Raw genomic sequence first — 15,609 nt, forward strand, 5'->3', positions numbered from 1 at the left:
AGATACGGAAAGGGTTTCCATTTTTTCGTTAGATATCCAATATCTTTGAAATAATATTTTCCCAGTGCAAATAAGAAGTCCTGGGGCCCTGCAGTCGGAACTCGTCGTTTCTGTGGCAATTAATGCGAATTTCGACATCATAATTAAAGCGCATGGTGACGACGCTGGGTCTCGTCTTGCGACCGGGTCCATTATATTTAATGAGTGAGCCAACGGAACTGGGAACTGAACTATACCATACCATACCATGCCAGACCAGACCAGACCAGACCAGCAGAAGTAGAGCGGACCAGACCGGTCCCAGACCCATTCATTCACTTTTGATATTTGCATATTTTCACATGTCATTCGGCTTTTTGGCATTTCTTTTCCGTCTTTTGTGCTGGCAAAATGCAATTGCAGTTGCTGTCTGAGGCGAGATCTTCATGCGGGAAGTGGACTGGCAGTGGAGCAGGGGGAATCCCCGCCAGGCATCGCATAATTAGCCGCAGACTTTTGCCGCTTGACAAACTCTTTGAAGAGCTCCTGCTCCTCCGACCGCAGACACGTGTGCATCTCTCGGGGATTTCACTGTTTGGCTTATTTATTGTGGGATGTCTTAATTTATGAACAACTGTCAGGGCCCTGAGACTTGCCATCGGTTTGTTTGCGATGGCGAAAAGATCGCGAAGAGACAAGCGGATCCATTCATTCAGTACCCGTGACTCAGCTCCTTGGAACTCTGATTCATTCGGCGTATCCCCAAGTATTGTTCCCCAATCGCGATAAGCTGCATAAGCTTTATCTCCGGCATTTGGCATTCAAAATTTATGAGTCGCAAAATACTTTTGGCCTCGGCTAAGTTCGCCCGCCCTGCTCTCAGCCCTCAAGTGCAATCAAATAATTGTAATCTCTTTCAAATTGCAGTTAAGTTTTACTTCCACTTCCACTTTTGAACCGAACTTGGTGGATTGGTCGACCCACTTTCCACCCACTTTCGCCCACTTGATTATGCTGATGAGCACGTAGCTGTAACCCCAAAATGCACTTCTGGTTGCCCCAAAGAAGAGTGCTTGGCAAACTGAGTTTTTCGGCAATCTTAATTAGAGTAGATAATGCTGATGGCTTTGGGTGCTTTTCCGGTCTGGATTTATTTGCCCAATTCGATTATAAGTAAGTGTTGGTCAGCGGACCGCGGGCCAAAGTGATGGTTAAATGCTGCCAAAAGATTGCTTAATTCGAAAAGTTTTCAAAGTGCATTTTTAAGAAAACTTCTGCTGGAATCGTGAAAGTAGAAAATATGTAGAAAATTAAATTTTTGTTGTAAAGTTTTCTTTAAATATATATCGTTGTTCTACGATTTACAATAAAAATATTAGTCGATCTGTGATCACTGATCACGCCCTTTTTTGAGGTTCCTTATTTTTTTTCGAAGCGGAGTATGGGATGCCTACGGAATGCATTTGATAAATTGTTTACATAGAAATTAATTACGCCGCTCATTGTTTTCTTGGCCGACGGAAGTGGCAGCCTTTGTCCGCCAGGGGGCGCTGTGTTAGCCACGTTAAGCAAACTCCTTTGTGCCGCATAAATCAAGTTTGCAGCGCCGTTAGCAGTACTTTCAACACTTTTTGTGGCCCTCGCTGGCCGGCTCACTTTTATGGCCCACCTTTTCTGTTTTTTTTTGTTGTATTCCCGCCGATCGTGGCAATAAAATTGCATTTAATTACACGAATGCAGTGGCTTAAGTGGGCGAAAAGGGGGGTTGCATCAGTGGGGGTGGCGGTGGGTCGACTGGGGTTGGTTGGCCATCGGGAAATTGCCCTTGGTTTCGAGCCCGGCCAGCTCTTCATTGTTGCGCGCATTTTTGAGCTCATTAAACCGACTGCAATTGTTGCCATGCGTTGCGTGAGCCCTGCAGTTCAGTTTCTGCCCTTTTGTTGGCCGGCAATCAATTTGCAGTCAGCAGTCTGCAGTTTGCAAAAGTTGCAGAAATGCAAAAATGAAATTATATTTGTGGGGCCCCGTACCCGGCACATCATTAAAATGCATCGACCTGCAAACAAACGAGTCGAACACCTCTCTTGGCATAAAGCTTCTCCTTCGTTTGTGTGCAATTTCTGAAATCTCCCAGAGGGTGCTTTCCACAGGAAAATGCCTGAGCTGGAGAGTCCATAATGTTTATAATCAGGCTACGGCATGCAAGAGTTTTCTTCCATTCTGCAAAACAAACTATTAACAAAGAAATGTGTAATTCTGCATGAGGTGGGTGCAGTCCAAACAGAGGGTAAGTGATGGGTCATCGGAAATGTTATATTCATAGCAACCTGGAAGAGCTTTTCATTTCTATTGTTTTTGGGGTAGGCAATGCATATTTGCATTTATTTTTGTAAGGTAAAAAACACACAAAAGCTAAATTGAACTTTTCAAACTACTGCTTGATTTTAATTTGAATGACAAATAAACAATACAGTTTTTTGAAATTAATTAGGATAATACAACTGGAAATCTTTATTTTTTCCTTAATTATTCCCAATTAAATCGCTTCCCTTGTAACCTTTGCCTTTCCTGCTTTTCGGTCCCCATCATCTTTGCCTTCCCAGAGAGTTTAAAATACTACTCCCCCTCTTTTGTCAACTTAAGACCATGTTTTGTTTGGCTGATTGACTTTCGCATGCTATTTCCATGTTTTCCCTTAACGCCTCAATGATTGCCAACAATGGCGGGAGAAGTGCAGTCCGGCGTTTTGCCAAGATGGCGTGTGGCAGGGCCATAAAACAGCTAAAACTGCTAAAACAGCCCTGCCTATGGAGCTTATAAAACAGACCAGTCACACACTCGCTGCAAGTTTTGTTTGGGAATGCGCTAAATGAATGCAATAAACCAACTAGAAGGGTCCCCAGTCATTGTTTATGGCCACGCTTCGCTGAATTCTAGGGGAAGCTTCGGGGCTCCGTCTCTTTCTTTTCAGTGGACCCTGTCTCTTTCTAACTTATCGGTCTCCGATCGCCGGCGAATGGCAACAATCAGCGTCTGGGAATTGCAACTGCAACAGCTACACATAAGCAACTTTAGCTCGGACTTCAACTTGTCCGATTTTGTTGCCTCCGAGGAGCGGGAGCAATCAACGCATTGTCGACAGGTGGAAAACTTCATGGCCAATGAATTGCAGTAACCATGCTTAACCCTTTCATATACTCTTTCTTAAGGAGGGTTTTTTCAATCAAGACTTAAGATCCCATAAGGTATACAAGTTTTCAGAAACTATCTTTAAGATTGGAAAATTCAATCTTTTTTAAGCTTACTTTTAACACAATATTGGTTGAATATTAAATAACATATCATATCATTTCTTTATTACAAAATCTATAGTTTATGTTTGCTAATTTTAAAACATTATTTCACTTACTATAATTAAACATTTTTATACCAATCTAAAACATTATAAAAATATTTTCAAAACTTTAAGGTTACAGACGTCCTAAAACAATATGAACAAATAAAACATTTCCTTGTTTATCAATGGGCTTTACAGCCTGTGTTCTACAAAACTATCCTTAGATATAATATTCTTATAGATCCTGAATATTTTGGGCAAGGGTATATAACATTCTGTTGGCCAACAAAAACTTTCTCGCTTGTTTTATTCCGGGGCTGTTGTATTTTGCATGGCCTGAAGCTGATTTTGCTGCTGCCGCAGACTGACAGCAACAGTTTCATTTCGTCTCACTCTTTTTTTTCCGTGTGTTGACGTGGCCAGTAATTTGTGTTGTTGCTGTTTGTTGGTTGGCTGAAGGGAAACGCCAGCAGCAACAACAATGGCCACAAACACACATGCAATTTTGTGCATTAAAATTTCACACTGCATTCGCATGTTTGTTTGTTTGTTGGCTTGGTTCGGTTGGGTTGGTCGAATGCTTTTTTGGCTTTTCGGGTTTTCGGACCCTCACCTTTTTTTGTTTATAGTTGGGAGAGCTCCTTTTGGCTTGCTGCATTTACTGTTTAATTTGGCATGCATTTTGCCGCCGCCTTTCTGCTTTTCGAGGACTTTCTGCTGATGTCGCCTGCCAGAAGCAGCTGACAACAAAATGGCGATAGTGTCCTGTCCCCCAGCCCCCTCACCCTGCTCATTGCACCTGCCTCAAACCGAGGTCATCATGATCATCATCATCGTCATCGTCATCGCCATCGTCGTCTGTTAACAGCCACGTTTTTGGCCTTCGTGGGCGTGGTCTTCAACGACTGGGCAAAAAACGGGTTAAAGGGGCTAAGGGCACACTTAATTTGCCGCAAATTTAATTAAGCCAACTTAACTGCAGTCAACACAGATGCCCACGAATGCTGGCTAAGAGGAATCAGACAGATTTCAATTATCCAGGTTGAAAAGCAAAATAATATTATTAATAAGGTAGGATTTTTTTGAAGTGAAGAGCTTACTGGTGGTTTATCCATTTCATTAACCTTTAAATAACATTTTGGCGAAATTTTCTTAATAAAAATGAACTTATTCCGAGCAGCTGTGAGCAATATTTACATCAGTTTCACTCGGTTGATAAGCCTGTTTCTGATAAGTATTAAAAAAGTCTCTCGATTAGCCCAGACCTCAATGCGTTCCATTTAATTCTCAACTCGCGATGAGATCAGCAGTGAGCGTTTTCTGTCTGATATTTTGCCATTCGGTATTAGCTAGACTTTTAGAGCCACAATGCGGAATTCGCGCTGATGTCGCCACCTACCGGACGAGAATTATCGGTGGCAGGAATGTTCAGATCGCTTCCCATCCATGGATGGCCTATCTCCACCACGAATCGCAGTTCCTTTGTGGCGGAACTCTCATCAATCGCCGTTAGTATTCGTGTTATTATAATAATATGTAATATAATATTTAAGTATAAATCTCTGCAGAGTTCGTACTGACAGCTGCCCATTGCCTGGATTCGTCATCAAAACTGTGAGTATCCCAAGGTAGTTGTGTTTAATAGATGGATGTTGAAAATTCCCCTCCTGCAGGACAGTTCGCCTGGGAGGAATGAGTCTAAGGTCCAGTGACAACTCAATGTGCCAAATTCCAGCCGAGGACTACGAGGTGGACCGTGCCTTTCGGCATAAATACTTCACCCCCACGATCTATTTGAACGATATCGGAATGCTGCGACTGGCCAGATCTGTGGTTTACAATGGTGGGTTATCATCAGAAAACACAATATTATCTACAAACTATTTAAAGTTCACATTAGGCCGATCTGCATTATCCTGGATTCGGCAATGCAAAGATTGGTGGAGGATGGCATTACGCTCACGGCCACCGGCTGGGGACTAACCGACGAGGGAGCTGAAGCCTCAGTTCTCCAGGAGGCTAGCATTCTGGTAATGAATCGGATCCTCTGCAGCGATCTCTATAATATTCCGGTGGGACTAAACCAGATTTGTGCCGGAGACAGCGGGACAAACACCTGCAGTGGAGACTCCGGTGGACCACTTGGAGGTATAGTGAATTACTATGGGGAACCTAAGTTCGTCCAGTATGGGCTAACTAGCTTCGGAGACAAAGAATGCCGGGCCCCTAGTGTCTATACGGATTTGAGCACCTATTCCGGATGGATCGAGATGGTGGTGAATGTATATGGCACATGATGGCTCTTTCAATACTTGAAATCGATCATCTAACTTTATATCCTGAACAGAATCTCACCTTTAGAGATTGTGAATTCCTTAAATACTTGTTTGTATATAATGTCATTCCATTAAAATTCATTACTTTATGCTGCCCTCCTTATAAGAAATTCTTAGAATTCCTATATATGTATTTATTGTCTTAATCAATACCCGATAGGTCAGAATGAATTAAATATAATTAATTCCTGATAAGTCAGAAATATAAATGCATTTCCCGTGAATAAATAAGTTCTTCGTAATAAAGAGCCTGATAAGGCCGTCTCATGGGGGCTGTTAAACCCAAGACCCTACAGTTCAGACATCAGTTGCAAAATGAATATCGTGGTGGTCGGATTTACGTGCCTACTTCTTCCCCTACTGGGGTACGCTCAGTTCATCGATATGGCGTGTGGGATTCGAGCTCCCAATCCTATTGGTGCCCGGATTAAGAACGGAACGATCGCTGGACTAACATCAAGTCCTTGGATGGCCTTCCTACACTCGACGACAGGGAGATTCATCTGCGGCGGATCCCTAATTACTCATCGTTAGTATATCAAGGCCTACTTTTCAAGCAGTTTTGTAATATTGATTACTTATTTACAGGTCTGGTTCTGACTGCAGCTCATTGCTTCCTCCCCAATATCCAGCTGTAAGTCATAACATATTATTTGTAAAAGCATTTGTAATAACAATATCTGACTCTCCCTAATTGTAGAATTGCTCGTTTGGGAGAGTACGATAGAGAAGAATACGAAATGTGCCATGGAAGTTACTGCACTTTTCGAACGGAGGCTAGAGTGGAGAGGGGCTTTCGGCACCGTCTTTATGATCCGGACACGATGGCCAACGACATAGCCATTCTGCGACTGGTCAGGAGGGTGGAGTACACAGGTTGGCTTCACTAAGACAAATGTAAAACTTGAAAGTTATAGAATAATATAATTTTTTTTCCGCACAGATAACATCAGACCAATCTGCATTGTATGGGACACTAGGTGGAGGAACTACATCAACTCCATAGATCCGGTCACTGGCACTGGATGGGGTAAAACCGAATCTGATGGTGATAGTGGCAAGCTCATGACTGTCGACCTATCCCGCCAACAACCGGAGATCTGCCAGCGTTTCATCTATCGATCTCTAACGAGTACTATGTTTTGCGCCGGAAATTGGGATAGCAATCTATGCAACGGTGATTCCGGCGGTCCAGTGGGAGCAATGGTTCCGTTCCAAAACTCTCAGCGCTTCATCCAAATTGGAATCGCCAGCTTCACGAACACCCAGTGCTCAAAGGCCAGTGCTTTCACGGATGTTCTCAGCTATGTCGACTGGATCCTTGCGGTGTATAACTACCACCAAAGCTAACCTGATACAATTTCGATTTAATTTTCTTACTGATATGAAGAAATGATTTGGTATATATACTTTTCTGGGACTGGAACTTTTTTTATAATTCCAGTTTCAACTGCCGCTTTAAAAGTATTAGTTAATAATACATTTTTATAGCAATTGCATACCTTTATAAAACTTTATTTTGTAAATAATCTTGGCTCTCCACAACTTTCTTTCCGAATATTTCTGCAACTACAACTTTCCCTGTGCATTTTAAAAGCGCAAATCGCTGTCAACCCTGGCATTGTCATCATGCAAAAGCTTGACATGCATATTTAATGCAAAACTTCCCTTTTTAGCTAAAGAAAAGTGCGGAAAAACTCGAGTTGGCAGTAAACACTTTTCACGATCAGTGGGCCATATAAAAGAATCCTCCCCTTTAAATGTCCGGGAGTGAATGCAATACGCTAATTAATTCTTGATATATGGCGGAGGAGCTGTGGCCAAAACGAGGCCACAAGCCTGCAACTGGGCTGTAAAAAAGAGACGCCAGCAATAAACGGGAAAAAATGCAAAAAAGGAGGAAATAAAAGTCAGTTAAAAAAGGAGTTATATCTACATTTGCTCCAGTTTTTTGTAAATGTACTGCGACTGTTTCCGCTGATGCTTCCCGTAAATTTGCAAGGGCAATTAAAATTTAGCAGGCTTTAAGGCTGTGACAGATGCCGCGGTAAAACTTTAATGACAAAAAGGAAAAATTTAAAAAAGGCGGCAGGGATGGAGGAAATGGCAAGGGAACTCGGAGAACAACGAAAGTGAACAGTTGCCAGTGTCTGGGCGGTGTATCCTGGCAAGGATTCTGCATCTTCAGGCTTAACTTTTTTTTTGCTATGCCACATGTGTCCTCATACACAGAGAGAAATATCACTTGTCTAGCATGACTAAAATTATTAAATGAAATTCATTTTTTCCTGCGGTAAGTTCTTGGTATAGTCAAATGAAAAATAATTAAAACGATTTATTTCGAAAGTTTTCCTTGAATATTTATTCTTTCGTTTCGTTTCAACGAACTCCAATAAATTCTTTTAAAATATAAAACAAGCGAGTTTGGATCGTGTGTAGTTCTTGATTTAGTTTCCTTTACCCCTTGAGTGATTTCTCGCAGTGCATTTATACACATGTGGCAACGCATCTCCGACAGGAAACCATTCCCAGCCACCGCCAAAATGTGGCAACAACGGCAGAGACAACAGAGGATGAAGGAAGCTTACTTCCTATTCCTATGGGTAGAACCCTCTGCTGGTACTCCCCGTACTCCTCGTACTCCTGAATCCCCTGGTACTCCGCTAACCAACTGCTAAACGCACTGAGAACTTTCCCACACACATACTGTATGCCACATTCTGCTGAAGCGAAAGTGCGCGGAAGTAATAAAACATGCGGGAGGAGCGCGGGAGGCTGCAACTTTTGCGACGCTTGTTGCACTCGCTATTGCAATTGTCTGGAAAGTGTTGCGACATTGGTGGCGAGTGGGTGGTGCAGCAGGGGGTGGTGCTGTAGGGTGTGGTGCAGGACGGGGTAAACGGTGGGTGGCAGCATTTGCGCTTAAGTGCCGCAATATTTGTAGAGCGGCGAATATTTTCCATCTAATTTATATCTTCGGTTAGACCAGCATATGGAAGCTGATTTATAGCTATATGTTTTAGAAACTATTATTATTATTATATATATTATTATTTTTAAATGAAAGTAATATATGTATTTTTAAATGCTAAGTTCAAAAACAAAAAACAAAACTATTTTTCTACCTAATTATCCAATCCAATGTCCAATCGTCCAATCCAATTATAATAATGATATTTTGTAAGTTAAATGTGATTAATAAAAATAAATGAAATATTTCAAGTGATTATAAGTATACATAAGTTACAAGTCACTTCTTAAAGAAAATGACAAATTGTTTGTCGAATAAAAAAATAAATCACATAGTTCTTTTTTCACTTCCCTTGTAAGGGAAGGCGACTGAATTTGGCATCTTCAAGCTGATAATTGCCTAATGAGCCCTCTGCATCAGGTGCTATTCAGAATGATTTGTGTTGCCAAAAAAAAGTAAAATGAATTCATCGAAAGTGAAGTTAATGGCTGGCCAGTGGCCACAAGAGTCAGGATACACCTACTGGCGAGTCGGAGGAGGAGGATCCTGAACAACAGCTGCCACACAGGCACCCCGAGCACCTCGGCTCACCTCGATTCCGATCTCGATCTAATTTAGGCGTATTAGTTGCCCCGCAACAAAGGGCGAATTCGGGCAAAGACAAAGACAATACTTAGACGGACCTTTTGTGCCTCGTCTCGTTTCGTTTCAAGGATCCTTGAGCACTCCGATAAGGCGCTGCTAATGGCTTCATTAGGTTGTGCAGGTTCAACTGAAGGTTCATCTTGAGGTTCTCATCTGTTTGCCACATGCCGGGAGGCAGAAACACTGCGATCTCTGGATCTCTATGAGGGCTTTGAAGTAACCGCAGCCGAAGATCCTTCGTCTTGCGTCTGTTTAGATACAATTCAATGATTACAATTCGTTTCGTAAAATTGCTCAAGAGGCAGCAACTAATATTTTGGCATCACTTGAGGAGCATATGAGAAAAAAAAGGAAAAAGGAAAAGAGATTTCCTTTTAGGAAAAAACTGCCATAAAAAACGTATGATGATACAAATCAAATTGCCAACTCATAAAGTCCCATGGATATGGTTGAAACGAAACATTTAATTTTAGGAACTTTTTATTACACTTTTCGTTTTCCTTTGCTCCTTGAGCCGAGTGAAATGCCCGGGAAATTCACACCTTTTGGCCACAACAAGTCACCGGGTCTGATCTTTACATTTTATGGCCCCTCTCATTCGACTTTTATGGGCAGTTTTCTTATGAAAAGAAATTAAAATTATATAACCACATATACCAAATATATAAATACATTATCCAATAAAGATATGACCCGGCAACGAAATCATTTAGAGAAAAATGCACAAATTGTGTTTTTGATTTGAGTGAAACGCATTCCTCGACAATTGTCATTAAAAATGTTCTCCTCTACACCGCACTACATATATACGAAGATATATCTTGATATTTAGAATCGTATTTGTATGCAAAAGCAGTGACCGGGGACTCGTAAAGCATTGGCTGAAGTGCACATAAAAATTGTAATCGCCTGAAGTACTTACATGCATAAGAAATGTTTCTGTTGTTTTCCTTTTGTTTGAAGCATTTCCCCACCGAAATTTCACCCTCCATTTTTTGGTCATGTTACTTGATTGGACAGAAGGCTCGTTAAAATTGCTCATGAACTTGAATCGTTAAATCGTATATCGGAGCAGATATGTGCTGCAATAATTTGCCGTTGCATTGAGTTATGATTGTTGGGCTATAAAAATGGAAATTGAAACTTGAGACGAAGTGAATGCACTTGTAAATTAATAGGCAAAGTGCATAATGTTTTTGAAATGAGCATATGTTCGAAAACTCAGTTGTTGAAGCTGTTTTTACAATCCTGAAACTCTATATAGCATATTCTAAGATAACTAATCATGTTAACTAACTTTTAAATCAAGACACGCAATCCCAAGATCGTTCATCCTTCACATAAACCAAGCAAAGACATTCCCAGCTCGAGATCACATTGTTAACAAATGTTTTTTACAAGTTCACACCAAATGTTCACACTTCAGAAGAAGGCAGGGAATTCCTAGCAACAAAAAAGGGAAAAGGTGTTAGAAATCAAAGAACTTGGCGCCGCCCTAAAGATTCAACTGCCAACCGAACCGAGTGGCATGTGTTGGCCACATACATAATTTTCGTTGAGTCTCCTTTTATGGCCTTTAATTGCATTTCGATGGCCAATAAAACGTTCAGATTCAGCGAAATTAACGACGGGAAGTGCCAACAAAGCATACAAAGCTGAAACATAATTAGCGTCTTTCGTGAAAAGTCGGGGCCTTTGAAAACCTATAGGCCAGGTGGCGCCGAAAATTCCCTATTCAATAAAGGGGTCCGAGGATTGTGGAATAAAACCACTGCTGGGATTACAATTCCAAAAATTTTGCATTGCAAATCCCAGTCGATTAATTTGTAATTTCAATCTCTGCTGCATTCGTGTAATGTGTAATACGTAAAATGCAAAATGCAGTTTAGTGGAAAATTATAAAAATTATATTTCCACATTTCGCATTGCACTCGGTCTATGCCTAATTGAATATTTATCAAAATTGTTAGTCTGGGGGCCTGTTTATGCAAATAATCGTGGCAAATGAGCAGCGAATGCCTGGAATTAAATGAATAAATTGTTGATTTCGATTGGGGAATTCCGGCCGAAGGGGATTCGGAGTGTGGAAACGGTATGTAAACTCTCGATGACAATTTGAGGCTTATATTGATTGGGGGATGCGTATCGCATGCCCTATCCATTATCTCTTCCAGCTGCTGCACATGGATAAGCATCGCAATTAGCCTGTAAATGGTAATTGTTTTCTCGATAAGTTACCTTGCTTCTTATCCCCCGATTACTGGAGTGTCTGGATCTACCTCATTAAAGTGCCAGTCTATAATGGTTGCCATCTCTCTGGGCCAGCGACTCCTTAAACGATTTTACATAAGTGTATGCCCCGACAATGCTCCAATGCTCGTTGGCTAAGTGTCTGGGCTTGGTTGCCTCGTCCACTTGAAAGTAATTAAGAATCCTTTAACATATTTTCTTATCGCGTTAAATGGCCTGATGATAGAATGGCATGACAAAACATGGTTGGCGCTTAAGGGGGGTCGTTTTGGTTTGGTTAATCTTACTTTTTCTTAGAATACTAAATTGGAACACTTGCTATTACCTTCTCTTATGATTACAATCTTAGTTGTAATTTTTTATATCGATCTCTAACTATTTAGGATCTATCTGTACCTTTGTTTCCTAACAACCGGCACCTGTCTGAATTACTGCAACCTCTTAGCTGCTGTGTTTACCTTGACCAACCCACACATTTTTCTCTCTCTACCAGGAATCCCTTTTACAAACAACGCCCCTTGTCGTGGACGGACGTTCAAGTGCTCAATTGTGCAAACTCCTTGAATGGCCATAAGAAGGGGGAGACCCGCCCCTGCTTGGCCAGCTGCTCCGCCGCTGGCTCCCGTGGCAGGGGCTCCGATCCTAAGCTCGAGTTCAGACCTGGTCTGGAGATCATTGTGAAATCCACACACGGAAAAATATTTAATTTATATCTCTATTTAATTATTTGTTTATATTCGACGCCCCTGGCAGCTAGTACCATAAGTTCCTTGAATAGTGCTAGTTTTTTAAACCATACTAACTTTCAAAAATAATAATACCGCAAATAATTTCTAAGCCTAATATAAAAATTGGAATAAAATAAATTATGTGTAATATACAAATTCATGTATAAATGAAATATTTTAAGAAGGTGTATTAAAAAGTCACGAAAAATTAAACATTTCATACTTCTCTAGTGCACGGATTAAAGGATATTTAACCGTATCGCTTAGTATAATATGTAGTACCTAAGATATGTATATCCTACTGACAGCTTTTAAGGAAGTAATTGATTTTTTCCTGAAATGTTCTACCATTAAATGCTCTATGTATTTTTCCCAGTGCAGTTCCAAAGTCAGATGCAGAGGCAGAGGCGCAACCCAACGCATTGATGTCGTTTGTCGTCCGTCTGGCTTATCGCCACGCACTTATCTTCCTGGCTGACGACAGGCGGATAATGGTGGAAGTGGAGGAGTCGGCAGGGATGGGAACTGGAAATGGAAAGGAGGTCTGAGGACCCGGCGAGGAACGCTTGAGCGATCTTCGGCTAGATGCGATCTTCCTGGCAGAGGCTCCTTGGGCATGTTTGTATCTTAATTTTCAGGCGCGCATACGTGGAATTCTCGTGGGTAGTTGTCGTCCGGCGGCGTCTGAGTTACGGGTTGATGGCGCTGAAAGTGACACAAGTCATAAATTCCTTTTGTTGTCCCTTTTTTTTTTCTTCGGTAATCGTCGTCCTACTTGAATATTTACCTCTGCACACATGCGATCGTTTATATCGTTGACAATTTCGCCTGAATGGAGAGCTGAATCAGTTTTGGTTTCGGGTTTTGGGAACCTCTCTTATCTTCAATCCATTGCTCAGCGATCTCAACTGAGTTCTGGATTGGATTACCCAAGACGATCGATCGGTAGCAATGACAGTGGTTCCTCCTTTGTTTATTTTATTTGTACGTTTTTATTTTGTTTAATCACTTCTTGGGGTTTTGTTTGTGGTCAATATTTGAAATATTATTTGGCGCCTTGATCAGACAGGAAGTGAGGCTAATAAAATCATTTTTGTGCCTTAAAATAGAGCTACGTTAAGGGGTATGATGAAATAGATTACAGGAGAAACGGGGTTTTAAGGTTCAAGCGTGAGGGTATCTGAAATTATACCAGGAATTATTCAAGATGATTTTCCCAAGAGAGATAGTTATAGGTAAAAGGACCTTTTTTTACCTCATAAACATTGATTGAATGTCATATAGAAGGTACACATATGTTATAGTTACCCAACTCTTTTTTCCTTTTCCTTGGTATCCAATTTTCAGCCGCCCCTTTTGTTTGTTAGTTGATCTATTGCTTTCCCTTCGAGCATTATTCATATCTACACCCCAGCATCGCACTCATAAATAAGTATAAGCCGGGAAAATGCATCCCATTGGCACCGGCTACTACTACAACTTGTTTACAATATCCAATTACCCCCAGAAAGGCCCCCCGAAGTGACAACCAAACAAAGCAAACAAACACGAACCGATCCGATCCGAGGAGATCCCGGCGAGATCCCAAGGAGATCTCAGTGAGAACCTCGCATGCAAGGAGTAGATGTCAACAAGTCGCCTGACTGGCAGCTCAAAAAGTAATTGTCGGGGGGCAAATCGACGTTGGGCCCCGACTTCACCTGACTACCTTCTATAAATTATGGAGAGCAAGTTCGGGGCCCCAGTCCCCATCGCGTGTCTCTCTCGCAGATCGCAGACTCCCTCTGGACTCTGACCGGAGAATCCAGCCATCTCACTTATCTGATCATTGAGTGACTGCCTCCAAGTCGAGTTGAGCTCTCTGTTATCAACTCGAAACCATCTGGGCATCAATAATGTCTTTGTTTAGGACAACAGAGCCTCGTGACAGGTCCACAGGTAACCTGTACCCGTAAAGCCCCCTTCCCACCTCCCCGGATCTGGAAACTCCATCTGCGATATTTCGACTTGGCCGAGGAATAAAAATGCAGTGTTGACATTGCGCCATAAAAATAAAAACAATAACACAGACTTTGGATCGGTGAGGTTTCCAGGAATTCTAAGGTCTGTGTAGCAATATGCCCCATAACTAGCCCCTGGGCCTCTTCCTACACTAGGAAAAATAATCTTTTTACTATCAAAATATATTATTTTGAATAATAAAAAACTTAATTTATATTTTCGAAATTATATCTGTGACTCTTTTCTTTTAACGATCAATTGATATATAATAATAAAGTCTTTAATATGGTCTACTACTATTTGTCTCAGTGTTGAGATGGACAGGTGAGCTAAAGGGGAGGTAGATCGCAGAGCCCTCGTTGTGTCGGTGATAAATGTGGATGTTGACATGTTTGTTTACACAAACTAATTTCTGACTCTGTCTGCGGAACTCTCTCAACTGGCAGTATTACCTAGATGTATCTCTATCTAATAATCGGTTGCCTTTCTCCCTCTGAATACGCCTGTCTCTTTCGACATGTAAATTGCTTGGGCTGTCAAGTTTTTTCCTTGCTTATTTTCCATTCGCGTGTTGTCCTCCGGTTGTCGGAATTTTTTGCTCTGCTTGTTGTTGGGGGACTCTGAGTACTCTGGTTTATTAATTCGGGGATTTGGGGAATTAGCTTGGAGAGCTTGCAGGCAGTTCTGTTTTGTTATTTGTTTGCATTCGAAATGGACATAAAATAAATTTCGCCTCATAAATATGCATAAATTTATGTATCCGAAATAAATATATTTGTCCAAAAATGAAGGCTCATCTCGAGGGGATCAAATGAAGCGCAGAAACAAAATTAATTGGCCCGGGGACTTCAGGCAAAAAAGAAATTGGGTTGAAAGAAAATATGATTCTGGTGAGGTTAAGGTTAACCTAGTGATCAGATCATTAAATTAGTGCAGTCAGGCCTAAGAATATAACAATATATATATTTTATTATTTCTTTAATATCATTTTTTAAATTATATAAAGTTGTGCTGCCCTTTGCACTGGTTATTTAATCATCACATCAATTTCAGCCACTTAAATGTGAAATTAGTTTAGGATTACAACCAACCTTTGCCACTAATAAAATTTAATATGCATACAATTATTCTACTGTAAAATATTTACTGATATACATATCTGTTATGAAAGGATACTCTATAATTGTTGGCCTGCCAAATTGAAAAATTAAATTCAATGTGGCTTAATTAAGTTTCGTGAAACCAGGTCCTGGCTTTGGTTTTGCTGATTGCTTAATTCAATTGAAATTGCGGACTGTGGTCCACTCGAAAATTGTGTGTGTGAAATGCAATATCTTTCTAATTTCCGCCACGGGTAGACCG

The 15,609-nt window shown here is 41.0% G+C and overlaps 2 protein-coding genes across 2 annotated transcripts; both read left to right on the plus strand.

Annotated features, from left to right (window-relative positions):
* The first annotated feature begins 4,600 nt into the window (after window positions 1–4,600).
* Window positions 4,601–5,855, plus strand: LOC119555687 (serine protease grass). The gene is made up of 4 exons (XM_037867334.1): window positions 4,601–4,824; window positions 4,885–4,930; window positions 4,990–5,159; window positions 5,207–5,855. The coding sequence occupies exons 1-4, from the start codon at window positions 4,614–4,616 to the stop codon at window positions 5,611–5,613; spliced, it is 834 nt and encodes a 277-aa protein (XP_037723262.1). The 5' UTR covers window positions 4,601–4,613; the 3' UTR covers window positions 5,614–5,855.
* A 112-nt stretch (window positions 5,856–5,967) lies between these two features.
* On the plus strand, window positions 5,968–7,072 carry LOC119556658 (serine protease grass). Its single transcript, XM_037869004.1, has 4 exons — window positions 5,968–6,181; window positions 6,241–6,286; window positions 6,353–6,528; window positions 6,596–7,072. The coding sequence occupies exons 1-4, from the start codon at window positions 5,968–5,970 to the stop codon at window positions 7,000–7,002; spliced, it is 843 nt and encodes a 280-aa protein (XP_037724932.1). The 3' UTR covers window positions 7,003–7,072.
* The last annotated feature ends 8,537 nt before the right edge of the window (window positions 7,073–15,609 follow it).

Source organism: Drosophila subpulchrella, chromosome 3R (genome assembly GCF_014743375.2).
Source record: "Drosophila subpulchrella strain 33 F10 #4 breed RU33 chromosome 3R, RU_Dsub_v1.1 Primary Assembly, whole genome shotgun sequence".
Taxonomy (NCBI): domain Eukaryota; kingdom Metazoa; phylum Arthropoda; class Insecta; order Diptera; family Drosophilidae; genus Drosophila; species Drosophila subpulchrella.